At 44.2% G+C, this 25,934-nt stretch overlaps 2 protein-coding genes across 2 annotated transcripts in view; one reads left to right on the top strand and one right to left on the bottom strand.

Moving 5' to 3' along the window:
* Positions 1 to 1,105: 1,105 nt before the first annotated feature.
* nfatc4 (nuclear factor of activated T cells 4) lies at positions 1,106 to 14,151 on the top strand. Its single transcript, XM_053505009.1, has 13 exons — positions 1,106 to 1,546; positions 5,347 to 5,510; positions 5,609 to 6,091; positions 6,531 to 6,706; positions 7,945 to 8,107; positions 8,578 to 8,678; positions 8,828 to 8,929; positions 9,013 to 9,200; positions 9,344 to 9,484; positions 12,084 to 12,139; positions 12,354 to 12,480; positions 13,053 to 13,541; positions 13,906 to 14,151. Exons 1-13 carry the CDS (start codon positions 1,468 to 1,470, stop codon positions 13,962 to 13,964), a joined length of 2,328 nt encoding a protein of 775 aa, XP_053360984.1. The 5' UTR covers positions 1,106 to 1,467; the 3' UTR covers positions 13,965 to 14,151.
* A 5,887-nt stretch (positions 14,152 to 20,038) lies between these two features.
* Positions 20,039 to 25,934, bottom strand: part of myadmb (myeloid associated differentiation marker b) — a 7,650-nt gene continuing 1,754 nt past the window's right edge. Inside the window, exon 2 of the mRNA XM_053503282.1 lies at positions 20,039 to 22,485. Coding sequence (XP_053359257.1) covers positions 21,555 to 22,436 — 882 coding nt within the window. The 5' untranslated portion in view covers positions 22,437 to 22,485 and the 3' untranslated portion in view covers positions 20,039 to 21,554. The remainder of the gene's footprint in view (positions 22,486 to 25,934) is intronic.

Raw genomic sequence — 25,934 nt, 5'->3', positions numbered from 1 at the left:
CTGAGTGAGGTCATACACACATCTCTGTCCATAGAGTGACATCATCACATCATAAACTTCTTACTGCCGTACAGATTCGTGGTTTCTCTGCATTGTGATGATGGGGGGTGGGGTTGGGTGTGTCACCACCCCGCGATCACCTCTCATAAACACCGCCTCTCACCACACACACACCGAGGTCCACTGATCTGTTCCTGGACACACTACTCACACCGGACCGCGCTTACGGGTCTGTGCCCGAGTCCCCTGGGTGAAGGGAGGCGTTATACACTTCATCTAAACCATTCGGCTGTGTGTGTGTGTGTGTGTGTCAGAGAGAGAGAGAGATTTAGTGGATGTCAAACAGTCACACACGAGAGAAGAGTGTGAAAGGTGTGAAAGAGTGGAAGCATCAGAGAGGAGACATGAGGGACACTGAGACAGGAGGGGGCGGGGTCAGGGAGGGAAGGAGTGAGAAAGATATAATGAGATATATAGATGAATGGATAGAGGCTGTGTGTGTGTGTGTGTGTGAGAGAGAGAGAGAGAGAGAGAGAGAGTGTTTATTTAAAGTTGTTCGTCTCAGACAGAGTGCAGACTACAGAGTGTAATGAGAACCAGACCAGTCCGGGGGGAGGGGGGGCAGGGGGAGGGGCATGGGGCGGGGCTAGCGGGGCAGTGGGGGGGAGGGGTTAACCGGAGGAGAGACGACACTGAGGTGTGTGTGTGTGTGTGTGTGTGTGTGTGTGTATAAAAGTATCAAATCTACACCATAGATATAAATCTTTACTCTATAACACACACACACACTCACACACACACACACACACACACACACACACACACACACACACACACACTCATCTCCATAACTCACACACGCCTGTCATTTATTCCCCGTGGAACCTCCCCAGCCAATCAGAAGCCAGAACGGCGGCGGGGGCGGGATGAGAAGCCTGGGAGGGGCGGGTGGAGCGTCTGATTGACAGCCGGAGCGTCCAATAAGAGCAGAGCGCAGCGGAGCGCGAGGAGCTCTGGGACCCGCCCTGAGACAATTAGAGGAGAAAAAAGCGGAGAAAAGTTTTGAGTGTGTGAAAGCGCAGCTCTGAGTGTGTGAGTGTGTGTGTGTGTGAGTGTGTGTGTGTGTGCGGAATTACAATTTATTCTGCTCCATAAACATGCAGGAGAGACTTTAACACCGCGGACTGGAGGAGAGAGAGAGAGAGAGAGAGAGAATAAAGAGACTCGGATTAAAGGAGGTTATGGGAAGAAATAAAGTGCACGAGGAGGAGATGTGAGGAAGAGGAGGATGAAGATCCGGACCTCAGAACAACATCCGGGAACTCTGTGGGATTAGGAGCAGAGAGAGGGAATAAAGTGTGTTGGAGAGACATCAGTGAGACATCAGAGAGACATCAGAGAGACATCAGAGAGACATCAGTGAGACATCAGTGAGACATCAGAGAGACATCAGGGAGAGGAGTGAGGATGAGCTCGGGCTGGGAGGAAGGAGAGCTGGACTTCACACTCATCTTCGAGGAGGAGCAGCAGCTCCAGGACACCACGGGTCTGCATCCTCACTACACATCATCATCATCATCATCATAAACAACAACAACAATAATAATAATAATAATTATACTTTTCACTTTATCTCAGGGTCAGAGGTCAGACTGTACAGAGAGCAGTTTAAGTGCATTAGGTCTAATCTAAATGAGTTACTTATTAAATAATAATATCACTATTATTATTATTATTCAGCATTTTAACAATAACTTTTTAGATGGTGATTTCTTTAATTCTCATCTTTACAATATTCACATTACCTTTGGATAATTAAAACCCTGTGTGATGTGAGACGCAGCCACACACCGCGGTGTTTATTAACGATCACGAGTCCTGCGCTCGCTCAGACGCTGTTGATTAATTCCCTCTAACAGCTGCTCTGACAGTAGCACAGGGTTAGATTAATGCAACACCTCATTGTTTCCATAGTAACAAAGTTCCTGAAGCGTGTGTCACATCAGTGTAAGGAGTCTCCAGTGCAAACACTGTGCAACAGTCACAGGTAAAGCTGTAAGTGTGATCTCCAGCACACAGGAGTTTACTGAAGATCATGTTTACGTAACCAGCAAAAAAAAGAAGTGATGGTCTTAAATAAATAAACAAACAAAGGAATAAATAAATAAGAGGTGTGAGGTGTAAGGGGAATAAAGCACTCTGGGATTATAGAGGGACATAATCAGCTTCAGTAAATCTAATACACCTCACTGAAACTTTCTGTCCCTCACACACACACACACACACACTGCTTGGTTGAGATGTTTGACACGTGAAGGTGGACGTTTCAGCGCTGTTGTTAGACGGGTGTGTGTGTGGGGGGGGGATCGGTGTTGGGTGGTGTTAGCGGAATTTATTTTTGACAAGCATAACCTAGCTAACGACCACCGCTAGTAATTTCACACGAGTTATTGTTTTTCACAATTAACTTCATTACCAACAACAGGACAGTAAGAACACAGAACATCTGGAGGAACGTTACATTAGACACGCTAAAAATCACAACTGTTAGCTACACCGCACTTACACTTAGCACTCTTAGCAAGCGCTAGTTTGAAAAATAGCATGACATTTTAATCCTTATCACACCGCACTTCCTGACTTTTCATACCAGTCTAATTTACTAGTCTAATATTGTCAAGTCTAATTTATTCTGAATCAAGCACTGGTCTGATCAGATCTGATCATGTGACTAATTAACCTCTTTTGGCGCAGCACGGCTAATAATCTCATAGCTAACAATATCTTTAGCAAAATCGAGTTAATGCTACGCAGCTAGCTGTACACCACTTAAAGTAAACTGATGCTTAAAGTAAAAGCTGCACTGTTAAAGACGTGTGTGTGTGTGTGTGTGTGTGTGTGTGTGTGTGTGTGAGAGAGTGTGGTATGTGCTGATGTTGTGTCAGCGAGTGCAGAGCTGAAGTTATATTTGATTCACTTATTTCCAAAGCACAGGGCTTTAGCTAATATTAGCTAGCATGCTATTTAGCTTTATTATAAAATCCTTTAGCAGGCGTAAAGCCCGATAGAACAGAACCTGTAGATTAGTCTAGAATATAAGTGTGTGTGTGTGTGTGTGTGTGAGGAGGGTACGGAACAATGTGGTTTTAATCAGTTGTGCGTGTGAGTAGTGTTAACTGTTGCCATCTGGACCCAGCCCTGCGTTTCTGTTTACTGAACACACACACACACACACACACACACACACACACACAGTTCCCTCCATCCTCCCCTCTTTTCTGCTTCTTTTCATGGCACATACTCCTCTTTCTCTCCCTCCATCTGTTGAGGAATGAAGCTACGCTAACTGACTCCAGCTTTAACCCTTGTTTACGCGCACTCGTCTGCGCGCTCTACTGAGAAACATCCCGAATCCCTTCTTCTCCTCAGCTGATCCTTATTATTCAAGAATCTGCGCTTCTAAATAGAGACAGATATGCTTCTGAGAAACACTTATGAAACTAAATATCGCATTTGCCTACATTTTTTTTGCTAAATTGCTGCCACGCCATTTTTTTTCATTCATAGGCTAACGCATGTATGCTAACGCGCCCTCTCTTAAAGGGACAGTACGAGGAGAAAAACGTCAGTCCTCACTTCAGTGTTTAAAAGCTCACGTTGATGTACGCGTACGTTAACAAGCGCAAACGTAGAGATGAAGGTCGTTACTGTGAAGTGAAATTCTAACAGGCTGATTCTTCTTCTCTCTTATTTGTGAAACTGAGAGCTCCATGTCCAGCACACACACACACACACACACACACACACACAAGTTACACATTTATAAAGAGTGAAGTGTGGAAATGCTAACACTTTACTGAAGGAGTAATACACTATGGGATGTGCTGTAAAACCCTGAGTATCAGGGTGTGTGTGGTGGAGCAAAGTTAACATTATCACACTGAAGTTGATTAGTTTCCTGTAACAGCACGCTCCTGAGCTCCTGTTACCTCCTCTCAGCTACTTACCAACAATTCATGTTTTGTTTATTTCAGAACCATGTGGTCCTCCGTTAAATTTATCCATCCGAGTCTCTGTTGTGACTTACTGTACGTTATAGCAGCGTTACACACTCCTTCTCTTACACACTCTTTATTCTCTCTGCTGTAGTAAATCCTGAAGATTATAGTTACAGCTTTATCTCTAACTGTTACACAGAGGCACTGACACTGGAGACTCCTTCCATAAATCATAAATATGAGGGGCCGTTCGAGTCAAAATGGGATGTTTGACAAGCGTGCAGGGTAATAGAGCACAGTTTGAAGAGTTTATTTCTCTCTATAATCCCCTGCTACACTGCTACACTCTTTCACTAGTGCTTCGGCACCATCAAGGTAGAAAGTTTTCTCAGTACGCCGGAGCCGTGATCGAACTGTCTGCTTCACGTCTGTGTGCCGGCCTCCTAGGAACTCCTTGTGAAAATGGCTTGGAGCGAGGTCGGGACTGTACGACTGCAATGGGCTCCGAGCCACCGCGGCCATTCACAGACTTATGGACTTCTTTAAAAACGTATGCGCGGTTCAAATGTTTTACTCCCATCACCGTACTGTGCTTAAAGTCTTCTTTAAATGTCCATCATTATTACACCTTTAACAGAAATTTCATCACAAGCCTGGTTTATCTTGAACGCCCCTTATAAAGTGGCGTTCCAATTCTGATTGGTCAACAGGTGGCTCATACAATCTGTAAGTTATAGGCACAGATTTTATTCCAGATGTGCTTCCTGCCACAGCCCACCCTTTTCTCCAGGCCTGCGACTGGCACTGGGGTGGCCCTGCGTCTTAGGGGTGGGTATTATGTATATGCATAAGGTTTAGAGCCTAACAGTGACAACCAACACTTGTGGAACTCGAACCCCTTTTCCCTTTGGTCAGCACACACCACAGATCAGTCAGGAGGTTAACTGAATATGGGTTTTTAAACATATGGGTGAGTCTCTATAACAGCAGCTCTGTCAATATGTTTAAAAACCCATATTTCAGGGAAAAGGGGTTCGAGTTCCACAAGTGTTGGTTGTCACTGTTAGGCTCTAAACCTTATGCATATACATAATACCCACCCCTAAGACGCAGGGCCACCCCAGTGCCAGTCGCAGGCCTGGAGAAAAGGGTGGGCTGTGGCAGGAAGCACATCTGGAATAAAATCTGTGCCTATAACTTACAGATTGTATGAGCCACCTGTTGACCAATCAGAATTCAGAACTCAACAGCACTGTGACTTTAGTGTGAAATAGTGCGTTAGAGATCATTGACTGATCATAAACTCTTTATAATGGTCGGTAACGTGATTACTTTCTGTATTGTTCAGCCACCGACAACCAACTGACCTCCACAAACTGCCAGCCAATGGGAATCCTGCCTTCTCCTCCACCATCCAATCACAGGGCAGGCATGCATTCTCCGCCTCCCAGACGAGCACTGGTGAGAGAGTTCAGCGGGACGTATGAGAGTCTTCCGGCCCGGTCAGTCCAGGTGAGGCAAGAACGATCATTTTACATTTTAATAAAGCAGTAAAGCTTAATTTTAGGGCACTAATCGCGGAGACACTGACTAGCCTCTTACTGTCCCAGGTCTCGGAGTCTCGTGTTTTGGAGTGTCCCAGTATTCAGATCACCACCATTTCTCCTGACGATGATTTTACCCCAGAAGGGGGAACTTACTGGGACAGAGACCGTCTCTACTTGCCTCTGCTCGACCCCTTTGGTTATCGGGACAGCAGTATGGGGGCGGGGTCTTTGAGCCCTAGTCCTGCCTCCAGCCCATCCTCTCGTGGTTGGCTAAGCCCTGCATCGAGCTGTGACTCTCTGCTGGTGGAAGATGAGGAACTTAGCGAAGCCACTACCCACTTTTGCCTATCGCCGTCATCACGTCCCACCTCACCCGGGGGCAAAAAACGGAGAAACTCCCCTCTTCCCTCACCAAGCCACTCCCGCAGGGGCAGCTACTCTGAAGACCCTGTCCAATTCTTGGAGATGGGAGACTCCGCCCCTCAATCTCAGGGTCTGATCGAGCTCAGTATTCCTCAGAAGACCAGGAAGACCTCATTGGAGCAGGTCAGGCTACATGACTATAATATCACCTTGATTACGAGTGTCTTGTGTAACAGTGCTAAATAGTGAACTGCTTTGTGCATGGGAAGCTTAACTTATAATGTAGTTCAGGAACTGTTGCTAGGCAACTGGGTCCTATAAACTAGCTCACGTGCCACGTTCATAAGATAGCACGCAGCAGTTACACGGTTACACGGCCTGAAATAAATGTTCCCGTAGATTATTAAAAAGTTGAAGTGTTCAAGTGGAATCTAATAAACAACAAAATTTTTCAGCATAACTTTCATCACTTAGTTTGAGACGACCGATTTATTTTTGGCATAGCCACTGCCCCAGCCCTTTGGTTTGCTCTGATTGGTTGGGGTTAGAAAGCTAAGCACATTCCTACAATATCAACAGCATGCTGTAGTGGTCGTGGTTGTGATGAACTTTATAAACACAGGTCTCCTCCCGAGACGTGGAACTGGAACAGATTCCTGCCCCGAATACCAACTGCCCACCCTCAGACCTAGGGCAACTCAGGAGGGAGCCTCCCACACTGGGGATGGACTACCTCTCTGTACCGAACACCCTTGGCTGGGGGAGAACCCGCGCCAGCGCCCACAGTCCCATCTTCAGGTTGGAGAACACACACACACACACACACAATTTAGGGCACTATTTTTTTTTTTTCACCATTTTGTGATTTGTAACACGCCCACAGCGGGATAGTGATGGTCTTAAAAATTACAATTATTTATTTAAACTTGCAAACGTTAAAGTATAACAGGGTTCTGGTAATAAAAACTAAACACTTCCGCAAAGCACTGACAGAATACACTACAGTGAAACCTCGGATTGCGAGTAACACGGTTTATTTTTATTACATTTTGACTTGGAAAACAAATAAGTCTTGGTTTACGAGTACCGAGTATCATGTATCACGTATGCGCTTCTTGTTTTGACACCGAGCTTCACGTGATCACAACTGAGCCAATGATTTTTCTCTCTCTTGCGGTGCGGAATTGTGGGTAATCGTCTCCCCTGCTGGGTCTTGGTGCTCGTCTCTAACTGGTATAATCATCATCCGTGCACACGTGTTCTGTTTACTATAACATTGTAACCACACGTGTGTGTAAAACATATGTTATTTTGTGTCTGTATGCGTGTGTGTACAGGTACTGTACATGTAAAGCAAAAGCAAGTCTCATTAGAGAGGTAAAAGATCCATTTTCTCTCTCTGTATCAGCTGCTTTTTGAGTCTGTGTGCACGGACTCATCATTGGACACAGTGTCTCTCACACACTCACACGCACACACACCTCCTTCTTCACTCCTACTCTCGCCTTCACACACATGCTCGGTTTTAAAAGAAAAAGTGAAACATTCGCACACCGCGTTACTCACAATCCGAGGTTTCACTGTACTTCTTATGGGGAAAGATTTACGGGCTTTGTTTTACGAGTGTTTTGACATACGAGCCCGCTCCTACAATGAATTATGCTCGCAATCCGAGGTTCCACTGTATTTTGTCTTTTGATTTATGGAGCAGTTGATGCAATACCGCCACCTGCTGGACTGGAGTGTGGAGCAGAAGATTAAAAGTAAATTACTATTTATACCAACCTTTACACACGCAACACCACGATACATAGCTTCACAGTGTTTATAACAGACTGTTAGTAGCTTTAATACTGTATAACCTTTATGAAAACTAACTGCTTGAGATTAGACAGTAATTGTTAGAGCTGCTGTACAGTATTGAGTCGATGGTTTGGTTCGGCGTCCCAGCTGAAGTGTGTCGCGATTATGGCCGTGGTTTGGGACACACTCACACCACACAGCTGATTATCCCTCTGCGGTGTGTGTTATTGTAGGTCCAACGCGCTGCCGCCGCTCGATTGGCCGCTGCCGTGTCAGTTCGATCAGTACGAGTTGCGGATCGACGTTCAGCCGCGTCCTCACCATCGCGCTCATTACGAGACAGAGGGAAGTCGAGGAGCGGTGAAGGCGTCGCCAGGAGGACATCCTGTAGTGAAGGTCAGAGCTCCAGTTGTTCACTGGGTTTGCGGTTATTTTAGCATTCTACACCAAGGAGCTGTTAGCTGACATACATAGCAAAGTACAGTATTACATTTCATTAGCATCAGCTAACTTACAGCTAAAATAACCACAAGCCCTGACTTTAACACAGGCAAACTACAGATGATGCTAGTCTTGCTAGTGCGGCGTTTAGCCTTATGGTAACGCGGCTTCTCTCCTCTCGTCTGTAGTTTTCATGGATAAGTCACTGTTTTTGCTGAAAATTAGCGCGTTCATGTAACAATGATAAATCGTTTTCCTCTGAGATATTTTTAATGTTTTATCTTCCATACTGTTTGCTTGTTTGTTTGTTTGTTTGTTTGTTTAAATAACTCGGCTAACTGTGACTGTAAGCCACACAATGATGCTAATGTCTCAGTACTGTTTCACTGTTTGTCTGTTTTGTTGTTTGTTTGTTTGTTGTGTAGCTGGTGGGGTACACGGAGCGTCAGCCGCTGTCACTACAGGTTTTTGTAGGAACCGCAGACGACAGATCGATTCGTCCGCATCCGTTTTATCAGATCCACAGGTGCTCAGATTCTTAACACTCTTCTCGTTAAATGTTTAAAATTAAAATATAAAAAAAATATATATCTTGTTAAACACTACGTTAGCCTGCATTAACACTACTTTACCTTTAAATTAGCTTTTTTTTGTGTGTGTGTGTGTGTGTTTCAGGGTGACGGGGAAGATGGTCGGCACAGCGAGTCAGGAGAGCATGCAGGCTGGAACCAAACTGTTGGAGATCCCTTTAAACCCAGAAACCAACATGACAGCACTGTGAGAACCTATCCTGTGTGTGTGTGTGTGTGTGTGTGTGTGTGTGTGTGTGTGTGTGTGTTTAATCCCTCGGTTCTCTGCAGTATCGACTGTGCGGGGATCCTGAAGCTGAGGAACTCAGATATCGAGCTGAGGAAAGGAGAGACAGACGTCGGGAGGAAGAACACTCGCGTGCGATTGGTCTTCAGGACTCACCTGCCTTTAGCTCCGCCCCTTGGCCCACCTGGCCGAGTGTTAGCGCTGCAGGTGGCGTCTCAGCCCATAGAGTGCTGTAAGTACGGCTGATCAGCTAATCATAAAATAGCTAATACCGTTAGTCATCGCTATTAGAACAGCGATTTATACCTAAGACTTTAAAGAGTCTACAGTACAGTTATCATCATCATCATTAACTCCGCCCCTTCCTGTATGCAGCTCAGCGCTCAGCTCAGGAGTTACCCATCATCGAGTCCATCAGTGTCACTTCCTGTTTGGCTGAAGGAGGGGCGGAGCTTCTCGTTCATGGCAGCAACTTCCTGCCCACCTCCAGGGTGCTGTTTATGGAGCGAGGGACAGGTGAGAGACGTGTGTTATTACTGGTATATTCACGTTAATCACATGTCAAAGGGTTTATAAAAGTTATATTGCATGTTTATCACATGTCTATATCACAGTTATCACATATTTAGAGTCATGAGTAAAAGAAAGTACACCCTCCTTCAGTTCTGTGTTGTATTTATCAGCTGTGTTCCTCACCGACGTCTGTAAACAAACAGATAAACTCACGTGATCGACTGACCCACAGGCTGGACACACACACTTGGTGACGCCACCCAGCAGTTTACTGAAGAGCGGCGTTAGAACTCAGCTGTAGCAAACCTACATCAGTCACCATGCTGTAGATTTAGCTTGGCCGTTCCAAAGCCTTGAGTTTTTTCCTCTTTAGTTGGTCAGGTTTGATTAGCTGGTGTTGATGCTGGTGATGGAAGTTTGGATCATTTCACTGACTCGGTTCTTTGAATCTGGTTCATCAAAATGAACGAATCTTTTTTTGAGTCATTTAGTTCATTTCGTTCTTTTGATCAGAAATAAACTAAAATGTTACATTTTTAATAAACAGACCCCCAACACGTCCACATACACACATTTAGTCTATAGTTCCAGTGATGTAAATATTACACTACAGATAAGGAGATATTATAATAAACAGGATGAGCGGCTCAGCATCATATCTTCTGCTCCGAATCTGTTGCACTGCGTAGCGTCTATGGGAGTCACGTGACACAAGACCGAAAGACTCGAGCGGTAACTACTCAGTTCTGTTTCCTGTACATAACCTACGGAGGGTTTGTGATGATTTGCGCATGCGCGGCCAGTAGAACATGAACGAATCACGAGTCACGTTAAAGAGTCGTTTAATAAGAACAAAACGTTCATAAACAACCCATCACTAGTGTTGATTAACTGGTGTGTTTGTGGTCACTGTCCTTGTGCATGACCCACGTTTGGTCCTTCTTACGATCCTGGACAGACGGCCGTGGTACCAGTCACAAGAACAAATTGGAGTCTATCGTTGTCTCAGTGACTGTTTCCGTTCAGTCCTGTGAATGAGCGCGGCCCTTAACCCTCAACTGCTCAGATGTATAATGAAATAAAAATGTAAGTCTCTGGATAAGAGCGTCTGCCAAATGCCTAAATGTAATGTATGGATGTAAAACACGCCCAGATCATCACTTCTCCACCACCATGCTTCACACGTGATATGTCCGGTTCTTCTGTAAAAATCCTGCCATGCGGGGTCAGAGTAGGGTGTGGAGAGTAGAGTCCAGGGAGGAGTGGGAAGAATTGAGATGGACAGGGAGGTGAACGTCTCCTGTCCACAGTGGAGAGGCGTGGCAGCCTCCGTACCAGGCAGTAACGTATCAGGTCACTCTCTTCTGACACTGTGGCGCTGGTCTGATGGTCAGTTACAGCACGTGCACAAGCCTTACTGTGTGTGTGTGTTAGTGTGTGTGTGTGTTAAACCTTTAAAGGAAAGCATTCTGTGATGTTTTTTCAGTTCGTACCGATGGCGTATGTTATCTGCTTTACTTATGTGTATGTGAGCTATCTGACCCATCCTGGTGCCGCGCTTCTGGCTGAAGATCTCGTCACATGGATGCCCCGTGTGTCTCTCTGGGATGCGTCTGGTGTCTGGGGATGATTCTCTCTACCTAGAAGACGGTTCTGGCCTTGACTGGTGTTGGCAACTGTTTCTCTGGGGACTTGACAGTTCGATAGTTCATGACTGGAACTTCTTACAAGTCTACCTGGGTCTTCAATAACTACCTGGACTCCATATTAACATCAATTAACATCCGCTATTATAGCTGAACTGCCTCCCACCCTACACACTGTATAAATGCAGATCATTTACTGCTATCTGTTATCACCCAGATGAGGATGGGTTCCCTGTTGAGTCTGGTTCCTCTCAAGGTTTCTTCCTATTACCATCTCAGGGAGTTTTTCCCATCAGGGACAATTCGATCACTTAGATTTATACACATTTTCTTACATTTCATACACATATCCATAATTTTCATTTGATTGTGTGAAGCTGCTTTGTGACAATGACCACTGTTAAAAGCGCTAAAGAAATAAAATTGAATTGAATTGAATTGAATTGAATTGAATTGAGCTCTGATTTGTGCTGGCTGTTGTGTGTTGTGTTAATGTCTGCTCTGCCTACGTCCTACTGTCTGTCCCACGGCCACACACACACACACACACACACACACACACACACACACACACACACACACACACCTCATGTAGGCATTTCTATGTCTAGCCACACTAGGTAGCACCACCGCATGTGTTCAGGCTTCAGGTTGAGTAGTAGCGAGTGTTGCCCTGGCGGGTGTAGGGGGTGAAGTCTGAACACAGGGTTGAAGATGTTCTCCCGCCCTGAGAGCAGCGTCTCAGTGTCTCAGCGTCTCAGTGTCTCAGCGTCTCAGTGACTTAGTGTCTCATCGTCTCAGTGTCTCAGCGTTTCAGTGTCTCAGCGTCTCAGTGTCTCGTGGGGACGGTGTTCCTGTCTGTAACGTCCACCATGTGTGTCAGTGTGTCCGGTCTTTACAGCAGTGTGTTCATCAGTGTGTGTGTGTGTGTGTGTGTGTGTGTGTGTGTGTTGTAGATGGTAAACTGCAATGGGAGGAAGAGGCTCATGTGGACCGTGACAAAAGCACAGAGGTAACACACACACACTTGTGTGTTATTGGTGTGTGTGTGTGTGTGTGTGTGTATGTATGTGTGTGTGTGTGTGTATTTTACTTTCCTTGTGTCCAGCCTTGTATATTATTTCGTGCATGTTATTGGTGTGTGTATGGCATGTATACTGTGTATTTGTATTGGTAATGTGGGTTCATGGTGTGTGTGTATGTGTGTGTGTGTGTGTGTGTATTAGAATGTGTTGTGTGTACGTGTGCCAGCCTACAGTGATGTGTGTGTGAGTCAGCCGGTGTGTGTGTGCCTGTATGTGTCCAACGGCAAGCGCAAGAGGAGCAGCACACACTGCTTTAAATACCTACCCAGTGAGTGTTTTATACACACACACACACTCAAACACACCTATACAAACACACACAAACACACACACACATACATACACACACTCAAACACACACACTCAAATACACACACTCAAGCACAAACACACACCAACACACACATACATACATACACACACACATACACACACACATATACAAACACACACATACACACACTCAAATACACACACTCAAACACACACACACATAAACCCACTTACACACACTTACTCACACACTCACACTCTCTCTCACACACACACACACACACACACTCTCTCTCTCACACACACTTAAACACACACACACTCTCTCTCTCACACACACACACACTCACACACTTAAACACACACACACTCTCTCTCTCTCTCACACACACACACACTCACACACTTAAACACACACTCACACTCACACACTGTTTCCCACACACTCACACTCTCTCTCACACACACACTCACACACTTAAACACACACTCACACTCTCTCTCACACACTCACACTCACACACTGTTTCCCACACACTCTCTCTCTCTCTCTCTCTCTCTCCTCAGTGCTGTGTAAAGAGGAAGACCCTCTGTTGTCTCGTCCGTCTCTCTTGCTGTTGGATGGAGTGATGTCGTTGTGCCCGCCCCCTCACCCTCCTGAGTACCCGTACAGCACGCCAGGGGGGTACCACCACCACCACCACCACCAGCACCACCATCAGCACCACCACCAGCAGGAGTTCTGCCCCCTGCCCGAGACGTCGGAGGACAGGGTGGCGGTGTCCGAGTGCGATCCCTCGTTCCAGAGCCTGGAGTTGGGTTTCAGTGAGCTGCTCCCGCCGCTGTACCCGCCCCAGCCCTGGCCCGACTCTCCGTACCTGTCCTCCTCACCTTCCCCTTCTCACTCCTCCTCCATCAGTCCGTTTCCCAGCAGCCCCGTCTCCACCTCCCCCCTCCCCCCTCCTCTCCTGCCCCATGCCCCCCCTGCCTACCACCAGGAGAGTCACATGACCTTCAGCAGCGCCCCACCCATGCAGCATATCACGCTGGATGAAGGTAAGTCACCTGGGGAGCATCCTGATTGGCTAGGAGGCTCAGCCAATGAGAATTAAGATCAGAGGCGCACATTAGCAGCATGGTTTACAGGTGTACACACACACACACACTATGTTTTACCATTTATTTCCTCTACATTACATACATTTGGGGGAAAGAAAAGGTGTTTAGCTAGCATTAGCTAAGCATTAGAGAGCGTAGTTAACTAGCGGGTCAGGTACGGTTAGCGGTGTATCAGTTTACTTTCCAGAAGAAACAAACAGGTTACAGATGAACTCTCAGTAGTTTTGAAAAAGGCTCAATTGTCTCTGATAACTAAATGCTATCATCATATGACGCTAACACGCTAATGATCTGTCCACAGTGAACGAGTTCATCGGTGAGGACATCAGGACGTTTCACACAGACAGCAGACCTGCGTAACCTTGACACGCTGCTCTCCTTCACACCGCGACTGTATTTTATACGCACTGTTGTTCTATCAACAATATATTATATATATTACTGTATCGTGATTTAGCACAGCGGTAAATTTTGTGCTAAATCACGATACAGTAACGGCTGTAAGTCCTGTAGATTACAGCGCTGAGGTGATTCTGAATGGAACAATTTTTTTTTTAAACATCTTTCTAAATAAATTATAATTGTGTTAAAATGTGTGAGTGTTTGTTTCTGTGAGGGTTATACCTACGAGGGAGGTGTGTTACTGATTCAGATAAACGCTAAAAATGTAACAGGTAACAGGACCGGATGGATTGATGGATTGTATGTTGGTTGGTTGTGTGTTGGGTGGTTGTGGGCTGGTTGGTTGTATGCTGGTTGGTTGTATGCTGGTTGGTTGTATGCTGGTTGGTTGTATGTTGGTTGGTTGTATGTTGGTTGGTTGTGTGCTGGTTGGTTGTGTGCTGCTTGGTTGTGTGTTGGTTGGTTGTGTGCTGGTTGGTTGTATGCTGGTTGGTTGTATGTTGGTTGGTTGTGTGCTGGTTGGTTGTGTGCTGGTTGGTTGTATGTTGGTTGGTTGTATGCTGGTTGGTTGTGTGTTGTTTGGTTGTATGTTGGTTGGTTGTATGTTGGTTGTTAGTGTGCTGGTTGGTTGTGTGCTGGTTGGTTGTATGCTGGTTGGTTGTGTGTTGGTTGGTTGGTTGTGTGTTGGTTGGTTGTATGTTGGTTGGTTGTGTGCTGCTTGGTTGTGTGTTGGTTGGTTGTGTGCTGGTTGGTTGTATGCTGGTTGGTTGTATGTTGGTTGGTTGGTTGTGTGTTGGTTGGTTGTATGTTGGTTGGTTATATGTTGGTTGGTTGTATGCTGGTTGGTTGTTTGTTGTTTGGTTGTATGTTGGTTGGTTGTATGTTGGTTGTTAGTGTGCTGGTTGGTTGTGTGCTGGTTGGTTGTATGTTGGTTGTTTGTGTGTTGGTTGGTTGTGTGCTGGTTGGTTGTGTGTGGGTTGGTTATATGTTGGTTGGTTGTACCTGTGCAGTTATGAGGCTGGAGCTCACGTCTGTTCCACACCACAAGAAGAATTTGATCAGTTTTAGGTCCAGTACTCTGTACACTAGTGTTAATTTCATCAATGAAAATAATGACGAGAATATGCGTTGATGAAACTTTTACCTATGTCTAAGACAAGATGATGAAGAGACATCACGGATATCAATGAACAGTAACAGTAATGAAATCAGCAATATTGTTGACAAAAAAGGACTAAATGTGGTATAAAAAAAAGAAAAGCTAATAAAAAATTTGTATTTTCATCAACATTTAATTATTCACAATCCGCTGCGATGCGGTGTTCCTACATTATTCAATTCAATTTTATTTATATAGCCCTTTTAACAATGCTCATTGTCTCAAAGCAGCTTCACAAAATAAAAAGAAAATTTATCGTGTGTATGAGTGAGAAAAAAAATGTGTTTAGATATTAATGAGATTGTGAGATCGTCCCTGATGAGCAAGCCGAGGGCGAGAGTGGCAAGGAAAAACTCCCTGAGATGGTAATAGGAAGAAACCTTGATCAGCGGGAGCTCAGGAGTAGCATGTGTAGATGCAAACCTTCATGGATGCCTCAAGATCCTGGCAGGGTTGGCCTCTGCCTACTGGAGCTGGCACAATCTCCAGTTGCCTCGGGATGAGTAGAGAAAGAAGAAACAGGTGGAAAAGAATTAGCGTAGTTGCCATTCAGGATATTAGCAACACTAGATAGGGGTGTGTATTTAGATATTGGAAATATGATTTTCAAAGGACAAGTTACCGTCTAATATTACACCCAGGTCTTTCACTGTCGAGGTCTTATCTGAATTTACTAAGAGAAAATGATCCTTTATGTCCTGGACACACTCAGTTAATCTAGACAACGTGGGAATTTCGTCTGGTTTTGCTGAGATGAATAACTGGGGATCATCAGCATAACAATGGGCTGACACGACCTATTCTAATATTTTTAATATAAACGGAAGGTTTGAAATCCGTCTGTAATTTGTAATCATTTAAGAAGCGGCTTAATAACTGCCAACTTGAAAGGTTTAGGGACGTGACCTAGATATAATGAAGAATTAATAATGTTTAGAAGTGGCTCTCCAACTGTAAGCATCACTTCTTTTAAAAAATCTGGTTGGTATTGGGTCTAACAGGCACGTTGTTGATTTAGCTGAGGTGATAAGTTTATACAGCTCTTCCTGTCCTATACCTGTAAAGCACTGAAAATCTAAATGTGAAGCTCTTGGCTGAACTGGATCATGAGATGCTATTAGAGGTTAAACCTCCGTTATTTTCTTCCTGATGCTATTGATTTTTTAGAAAATCATAAAATTCAAGAATTTTTTTGAAAAAAACTAAGAAATTCATAAAATCTTCACTTTTAAACTGTGATGGAGTACTCTCTGCAGATATCTTAGGTTTTGTTAGTCTAACCACTGTACTAAATAAGAACCTGTCGCGAGCAGGAGTGTTTCCTGGGTCGCGCGCGCGATGTTTTAGGATTCGTTACAAACTCAGTCATCTTTAACTCTTCGTCGAGTATAACTCGGGCCAGAGACAAAAGACAATGTTTTTATAAGCGGCCATATATAGCTTAAATCAAACACACACACACACACACACACAGTCACACACACACACACCGTGCACACAGTTTGCATATGCGCACATCTCATAGTTGTGTGTGTCTCATTTGTGTGTGTGCACTTGTTATGTAGTTGTTTGAGCAGTTAGTAATATATATACAGTGTGTGTATGTGTGACTGTATCATGTACAGCGTGTGTGTATGTTAGTGTTTTATGTGTGTGTGTGTGTGTGAGTAAGGTTTGATTGAAGCCGTATACGGCGCCTCATACATTTATCAGAATATCAGTAATATCGGAGGGGAAACAGTGGGGGAACATAACTGCTGGGAAAAAAGACGCATCAAGGCATCCCATAATAATCCCCCAGTTTTACAGCCTCTCTGTGATAATTGTTACCACATGATAACATCATTATATCGTGATGTATTTTATTTGATTTTACAGGTCTAAAGCGACTGTGACCTACTGTAGTCCAAGTGTGTAGAATCATCACAAGCTTATTAAACACTGTCCACACTGGGGCTCGGTTCAGACGAGACTGACTGGAGGGTTAATTCATCATAATCTTATTGTTCAAATGTCCAGACTTACAGTCGCCTAAAACTCAACAAAAATAGGGTAGGATTGAGTAAATGTGATGAAAACTAACAGGGACCTTAAACCCAGGACTAAGACTAACTTTAGAGAAGATCCTCACACAGGTGTACAGGTGTACAGGTGCACACACACACACACACACACACACACACTGTCTCTTCTGTGTATAAGAAAACAGAGCTCACCACCAGGGTGCGCCTTATCACAGCTTTTCTCTAAGCTGAACTTTGTATTGAGTGTTTCTTTTAAACACACACACACACACACACACACAAGAAAATATTTTTTATTTATATTTTTTCATTCAGTTGCAGTTATTCTAATGTATATTTTATAGACATTACATATCACCTATTAATCTTTAACTGTATTAGTTTTTTCCACTTGCTAACACACAATTTTTCAAACTAGTCTGGTTTTATTAAAATACTTAACACAATTCACAAAACACCCAGACTGCAGATTGAGAGAGAGACTGCCTCATATATCCTGCAAAATAAGGCACTGCAACCGAAACTACACATAGCGTTATCAAAACCAAACTTTTACATGAAATGGCACACACTTCATTCATATTACCAGACTGTTGCCTAACCAACTCCACACTGTTGGCATAATGAAAAGCACTTCATCTTTAGTACACTCTGCCATAATACTAAAATATCTATCAGATTGTTCACATGCACAGAAATATTTGCAGATATATTTACATGGGACTGAACAAAAATATTCTTAGTAAACTGAAAAAGAACATTTTAGAAAAAATATATTACAGTAAAAAAAAAGAGGCAAGAAAAATAATTAGGCAGCATCTTGCCGGACAGCCGGGTCTGGCCACAACACCTCATCAACATCATTGAGTGCCTTATCCATCCCTGAATCGCACCCACATCAATCTCATCACATGCCTCTTCCATGGCCTGCACAAGAGGCATGCGCACAAAGGGCTGCCGGTCGTATACCTTCCACCGCCAGGCCGAAAAGAACTCTTCTATGGGGTTTAGAAATGGTGAGTATGGTGGGAGGTATTGCACGAGACATCTTGGGTGGTCATCAAACCAGTTGTAGACTGGGGCTGCACGATGAAAGCTGATGTTGTCCCATACTACAACGTACCGGTATCTTTGATGGTCTGCATCATTCATACGCTCTGGTGGTATGAGAATGTTGTGAAGTCTGTCCAGAAATGTGAGGATATGGGCTGTGTTGTATGGTCCAAGTTTGGCATGACGGTGGAGGACACCATGCATACTGGAGATGGCAGCGCACATTGTGATGTTCCCACCACGTTGGCCAGGAACATCTATAATGGCTCTGTGGCCAATAACGTTTCTCCTTCTTCTTCTGGTCTTTGCTAGGTTGAACCCAGCCTCATCTATAAAGATGAACTCATGTGGGATTGCATGAGCATCCATTTTCAGTACTCCGTGAAAACAAAGAACAAAAATCAGTCAGTATGGTGTTATCCAGTACACTGGGAAACAATGTTGCATGTAGTTAGTTTAGTGAGCTCTTTGTTTCTTTAAGAGTTTCTCTCAAACGGCACCTTATAAAGTTGTTTCATTCTGATTTGGTTTCGCTTGAGAATGCGAGCCAATGTGGACAGACTGACTCATTAAGTGTTGTTGAATAAAGTGTTGTCTTGGATGATGTGGCCTTGAATTTCTCGTAATCTGATTTCATTATTTTCCAAAACCAAGTTTACAATGGCAGCGTCCTGTACCCCGGTGAACATTTGGCCCCTTCCTCCACCATGGTGTTGTCTCTTAGTCCTTAAAATAAAAATAAAAGTATAGATAGGGCTTGGACAATGTAGGCTAAATATTTTCCCCCACAGTAGAGGACATTGTACAGAAAACTTGTACAGTTCATGAATGGCTGATGTCATACACCAAGTAAACAGGTGTCACCCAACTGATACACTATGACATGGGGTTTACTACACGTGTACTACATAAAATTTTGGTTACATACCTGTTCTCCAGTCTAAAGGTCCGGATGACAGAGGCGACAGTAAAATGGCTCAAGTTTGGCTGCACTCTCTGTCCAGCCTCACGCATCGTCAGCCCATGGTTGATGTCATGATCTACTAATGTTGCTCTAATTTCATTTAAAGTGTTTGTCTTCTTTGGCCATGAAGTCCTCTACCTGCTCTACCCCTACCTCTCACTCTTCCTCCCCCTCTTATGTTCAACCTCCCTCTCCCTCTTCCTCTCTCTGCAATGTCTTCTATTGTTGTTGTAAAAAAAAAAAAGGTTCTTATCTGTGGTCTTTTTATAGTGCTTTTATAGAAGTTTTAACAATTAACCATTGAGGTGTTTGGCCAGGTGGCACATGGAATTGGCCAATTGGCTCATGTGGTGTCATTTGAATGGCAGTGTTTTGTAATGACAAGCATGTGACTTTATGTCAGATTGTTGTGTCTTATGCAGAGAACTGTTCTCAATGCATTTAAAAAAAATGTCATTTTGAAATGCAAAATGTGTGTAAAGCAGAAAATGTGTTTAGACTTTTGGAGACTTGAGAAGAAGTTTTGTTCTGTGTGTCAGTTTAAATAATTGTGCTGTGCCTGTCATTTTAGTGTGTTAGCAATCGGAAAAAACTGTAACAGGAGAAACAGATACAAGACACACACACACACACACACACACACACACAGAGAAGTGAAGCTGTGTAGCAGATTGAATCTGATTCAAAACTTTCATTAAAACTGTTTAATTTTATTTTATACAAATCTACATCTCACTCAGTGATAAAGTAAACACACACACACACACAACCACACACTCTCTCAAACATACATATACACACACACTCACAGAACTCAAGACACACACACAGATTTCTTTTCCCTTATTCCTTTATTTTTCCCACAATGCACCAGTGTGAGAGTGATGACATCACCACAACAGCCTGTAACAGACACACACTGGTGTGTAACTCATCCAGCCTGATGATGTTATACACAAACAGCTGATATTTACATACACTTCATTTGCATATAATTAGCATATAATTTGCATAGAGGCACAGTAATACTGATTAGATACACGGAACAACGAACACTGTCACACTCACGATACATCACGATGTACATGTACTTCTTCATAAACACTGCAGTATTGACCTTTCAGCTGTATTGTAGGTATTAAGCTAACATGACTGATGGGCGGGAGGAACAAAATTAGTTTAAATTAAATAAAAGTTCAATCACATGACTAATTCCATTTTTTGTAAAGTTCCTGAAATTGTTGTTGTTGTTGTCTTTAAATTTGAAAAAAAAAGAAAAGTAATTAAAAGGCAATAAAATTAATGTTTACTATTTAGCATGCGCTAATGTCTGAGAAGAGTTTTTATGTTAATTTATGTTAATTACTAAGTAAGATACACCTCGCATTTCTCTATTACTTTATTAGCACCAACGCGTTAGCAAGTCATTGGAGCGTTATGTCTCATAGTCAGACATTCAGTCAGTGTGCTAACCGCTAACGCTAGTGAATTAGTATCAGCATTCAGAGCGGAAAAATGTCAGAACAGGAGTAACATTCGTTAAACTGTATCTATTTAAAGACTTTATTCGGACCCACCTGCGGTTAGCGCCCTCTAGCTGGCACTGTGTAAAACCTATCATAAATCAGAATATACATGTAAATCTTCAGCTCGGTTTAAACAGGTGGCATGTGTAACGTGTGATGGTGAAACGTGAACTCGTACCTGCACCAATCCATCAACACCCACGTGACATGCTGCTTCATAGCATTTAGCATAGCACAGTCAAAAGATTAATCATGGCTAATGTGCGACAGCGTCAGTGTTCAGAGACATACATGTGATACGATATTATAATCAAGACTAAAGCTACAAGTGTAAACAAAAGAGTGATAAACCTGAATTGTGCCATTTTCTTTAGCATCTTTGGTAACTAAAGATTGATTGCTGATAGTGAGGCCAAACTGATAAATACACACTTTACCTCGAAGTGTGTTTAAGGTCACATGATCATTCTAGCCTTCAGTGGTGAAACCACGCCCACTTTTCCACACTGTGTCCAATTGTGTCTGCTTTTTAACTAACATTTTAGATAGCAAGTTACCACTTACTTACCCAGCTGAAATCATCTGACTTGCTAACAGCAAGCACGCAAAATACTTGGTTGTCTATTTAGCCGTCTTCATAACTAGCAATTTTATTTTACAGAATTTTATCTTTCTTATTTTATCTTTATAAGCAGCTTTAGAAAATAAAGAAGGAGGCTACAGTGATGTCAGAGTATGCTAATCTAACACACTTTATTTAAGCTAAAGTAAGATATTTGATGAGAAGAGTGAATACTGATGATGATACGAGGTTTTTTATGACTAAACCTTGACAAAGACGAGCCGAGCCGAGTAGATCAGGTCTGCGAGATACAGCAGGAAGTTTAGTGCCGTGAGAGCGGCAATGGCTAATTTCTTGTCCCAGGGACAAAGCCCCCTGTGGGAGTCGCACTCATTCGGCCGACGGCTGTTCCCTCCATGTTTCTCATCAAACTTGTAGATGGGCCAGATGATGGTGGCAGAGAGATACATGGCTACGGCAAGCAGAGCATAGATGGACAGGAAGCGTGGGAAAGACACCGGGAGCAGTCCGGTCCACTCAGCGATGCACAGGATGATGATTGCTGCTGACAGGATGAAGCAGATGCAGTAGACCGAGAGACACCATTGTGTCGCTGCGTTCTGGTTATACGACACTGGGTCACTGATGAAAACGAAGATGACACAGGCGACGAAGGTCTCGCAGACTTTCAGAATACCCGGCGCTGTAGCCATGTAGCCAGATACCTCGCCTGGACGCGCCTTGCTTAGGCTGACCTCGCTGAAGTAGGCGAGTGTTGCGAGACAGGAGAAGACGGTGGAGACGATGCGGCAGTTGACATATTCCTCACGTCCCCCGTAGCCTTTTAGAAAAAATAGAGGGAAGATGATGGAGGCAGACAGACAGAGCAGAGAGGCATAGCATGCAAAGGTAATGGGGAAGTTCTTCCAGGAGACAGGAGCACGCGTCTGCAGGCCACAGATCTCCACCAGGAGAATCAGCAGCGTCCCAGCAAAGCTGAAGCTCCAGCAGAACACGCACCAGTCTCCAGTACCGTGCATGAGCTGTGCGCCGTACAGGGCAACGCTAAACGCCACACACGCAAACACCATGGCCGCTACACGTGACCACGTCAGTGGGGAGGAATGGAACACCACCGGCATGATGGGATGCTCTCAGATCGGTGCTGCTGGGAATTGGAAGGAAAGATGTCTGAGAATAGAAAACAAGACATGGCATTATAAACACAGAGATCTCAAAACATGACTATGTCACAAACTGCATTTGGCTAATGACTGACTGATTGTCACAATCAGGTCTTGCACCTGTAGTCATAAAAACTGTCATAAAATTGTAACAGCGCCACCTTCAGTCCAGGAGCACATGTAAATGACCACATGGTGAGTGAGATCATAATCTACTGCCCATGATTCAATCTTCGCTTTTTCCTTAGTCACTAATCTCATGGTCCACTGGTTTCCAGCACATTCTTATAATCTCTTGGATCCCTGCTTCTAAATAACCTTAAATCAGATGTTCAATAGCTTCACGGGTCTTTAATCTTTTAGCAGTGCTATTTTCATTTTGTTTTATAATCTTTTAACTATTTACTTCCTTCCTTTAGTCTCCTTTAGTTTCCTTTAGTACTCCTTTAATCTCTTCCTACATTTCTTGTGCTCTTCCTTTGTCTTGCACATCCCCAGTTTATTAACTCCCTGTTTCCTAGTTTCTTGTTCCATGGCTTATTTGTGGCCACACACACGTGCTTTAGGATATTTAGTGGCTTGTAAGGTTGTGTTTGGGTTTGGTTCAGCTGATTGTTTCTGCAGCTCTGTTTGACTAGCCTGCAGCTTGTGTACCACACGGTACAGCTGTGACCCAAACAGCCGACGCCCAACTGCATGTACTATTTTGACGTGTTATTTAGCATAGTACGCGTAGTGTGGTTTGGGAAGCAGCCCATGGTTCCTGAAACAACAGCTGCATTGTATTGGACTTTTTTTTCGAGCAGGATGGAGAGACATGAACACACACAACACACACACAAACACACACACACACAGCTGTGCTGCTTTTATACTGTAGCGCCAACAAAGGAGCTAACAAATGCAAAGAAATGCTAACAAATTCCCCTGACACAGTGATTCAGAGCCCTGTCCACATCCAACCCCTCAACACAGTGCACTATTGTTAGAGGTTTTTCTGAAAGTAAAGGAGTTTCCACGGGGCACTGCAGGATGCTATGGTCTATATAATATACGCGTATTTAGGTGTGATGAGGGGTACAGGGTGTTGGGGTGTGATGTGGGGTACATGATGTCAGGTGTGATGTGGTGTGATGAGGTTCCACTTTTCCATGAAGATGGTCCTGTCCTCAGCTGATGCAGACAGCTGTTCTCTGAGGACTCGTGACTGCAGTCACTCGATAGTTCAGGACTGGAGTTTCCTACAGTCTACCTGAGTCTCCAATAACCAACTGGACTCCATATGAACTTCTCCACATCTCCTGTTCTACTGAACTTCCAGCCTCCTAACACACAGTATGAGTGCAGATCAATCCCTGCTATCTGTTATCACCCAGATGAGGATGGGTTCCCTGTTGAGTCTGGTTCCTCTCAAGGTTTCTTCCTATTACCATCTCAGGGAGTTTTTTCTTCAGCACCGTCACATTCGGCTCGTTCATAAGGGATGTGAAGCTGCTTTGGGACAATGACAATTATTAAAAGCGCTATACAAATAAAATAAAATTGAATTGAATTGAATGAGGCATACAGGGTGTCGGGGTGTGTTGTGGTGTGATGTGAGGTTCAGGGTGTTGAGGTGTGATAAGGCTGATGAATTAGTTCTCTGGCCTCCGTTTGGGACACAACCAATGGCTAAGCTACTAGAAAATACGAGACCTTTCTCCAACCCCACGCTCTATCCTGTGGGAGGAGAGAGGGACAATCAGAGCATTCGGCTCAGAATGATCTCCTACACACACACACACACACACACACACAGAGCTAATCAGAGCAGACATCCCTGGTTCAGCTGCATATCACATCAATCTCTCACACACCACTAATGCAGCGAGAGGAAGAGAGAAAGAGAATAAAAAAAGAAGGGAGAAAGGAAGGGAAAGAAAGAAGAACAAAATGCATTGGAGCAAAAAACATCAGGTAGATTGATAGGAAGAGACAGAATGAAAGAGGGCCAGATATGGTCAGGGAGAGGGGGAATTCCTACACATGCCAACTATAAACACAAGCAAAAATAACTGGACCATGAGTCACTGTACTCTCTCTCTCTCTCTCTCTCTCTCGTTCCTTCTCTCTCACTCTCTCTCTCACACACAGTTACTGATGCATTCTCGGCCAACTGTGGCTCAGAGTTTCCAGTTTACTAATGAGTTCCAGATGGTGAGGATCCCCACAAATGAGGAGCGGGAGGGAGAGAGAGGGAGAGATGGAAAGAGAAAGAGAGAGAGACAGAAGGGGGAGATAGAGTACACTAGGGGAAGGTGGTTGAATGTGGAATGATGGATGAATAAACTAAGTCTGGCCATGTGTTTAGGAAAAGATTAGTCAGGATATGTGCATACAGGGAACATTTACAGTGCTAGTGAAAAGTTTGAACACCCCATTTAATGCAATTATTTTGTTTAGTGATTTATTTTCTACATTCTAGTAGAATAACTATGAAATAACACATATGGCATTAAGTAATTAACTAACAACAACAGCAACAGTCATTTGTTATTTTAGGAGAAAGAACAGTATTTTTTACTAAATGATTTAAAGAATTAATTATGAAGGTGGAAGCTGCAACCTCTCTATCTGCCCACGTCACCTGACACCCCAGTTACCGAACCAAAATAACTCCCCAGTAAACCCCTCACATTACCCAACAGTAACCCCCCAGTAAACCCCTCACATTCCCCAACAGTAACCCCCCAGTAACCCCCCAGTAACCCCCTCCCAGTAAGTCCCCCACTAACACCCCAGTAAACCCCAAAGTAACCCCCCAGTAAACCCCTCACATTACCCAACAGTAACCCCCCAGTAACCCCCTCACATTAACCCAACAGTAACCCCCCAGTAACCCCCTCACAGTAACCCCCCAGTAACCCCCTCACATTAACCCAACAGTAACCCCACAGTGACCCCCCAGTAACCCCCTCCCAGTAAGTCCCCCACTAACACCCCAGTAAACCCCACAGTAACCCCCCAGTAACCCCCTCCCAGTAACCCCACAGTACCCCCCCAGTAAGCCACTCCCAGTAACCCCCCAGTAACCCCCTCCCTGTAACCCCACAGTACCCCCCCCAGTAAGCCCCTCCCAGTAAGTCCCCCACAAACACCCCAGTAACCCCACAGTAACCCCCCAGTAAGCCCCTCACATTACCCAACAGTATTTTTGGTGTTGGGCTCGGCTCCTTAGTTCCAGTGAAAGAAACTCTTAATGTTTAAGCATACCTAAGACATTTTGGACAATTTTATGCTCCCAACTTTGTGGAAACAGTTTGGGGACGGCCCCTTCCTGTTCCAACATGACTGCGCACCAGTGCACAAAGCAAGGTTCATAAAGACATGGATGAGGAAGTTTGGTGTGGAAGAGCTTGACTGTCCTGACCTCAACCCAATAAAACACCTTTAAGGTGAATTAGGGGCGGAGACTGC

The sequence above is a fragment of the Clarias gariepinus genome, chromosome 1 (assembly GCF_024256425.1).
Source record: "Clarias gariepinus isolate MV-2021 ecotype Netherlands chromosome 1, CGAR_prim_01v2, whole genome shotgun sequence".
Classification (NCBI taxonomy): domain Eukaryota; kingdom Metazoa; phylum Chordata; class Actinopteri; order Siluriformes; family Clariidae; genus Clarias; species Clarias gariepinus.
Note: the sequence above shows the minus strand (reverse complement) of the source record. Positions and strands in the feature narration are given on the sequence as shown.

What these genes read in the sequence shown, in the direction of transcription:
- nfatc4 (XM_053505009.1), top strand. Translation starts at nt 1,468, where the DNA reads ATGAGCTCGGGCTGGGAGGAAGGAGAGCTGGACTTCACACTCATCTTC. An exon ending in GTCTCAGCCCATAGAGTGCT is followed by an intron (nt 9,201 to 9,343) that starts GTAAGTACGGCT and finishes TCCTGTATGCAG; the next exon opens with CTCAGCGCTCAGCTCAGGAG. An exon ending in GCATATCACGCTGGATGAAG is followed by an intron (nt 13,542 to 13,905) that starts GTAAGTCACCTG and finishes ATCTGTCCACAG; the next exon opens with TGAACGAGTTCATCGGTGAG.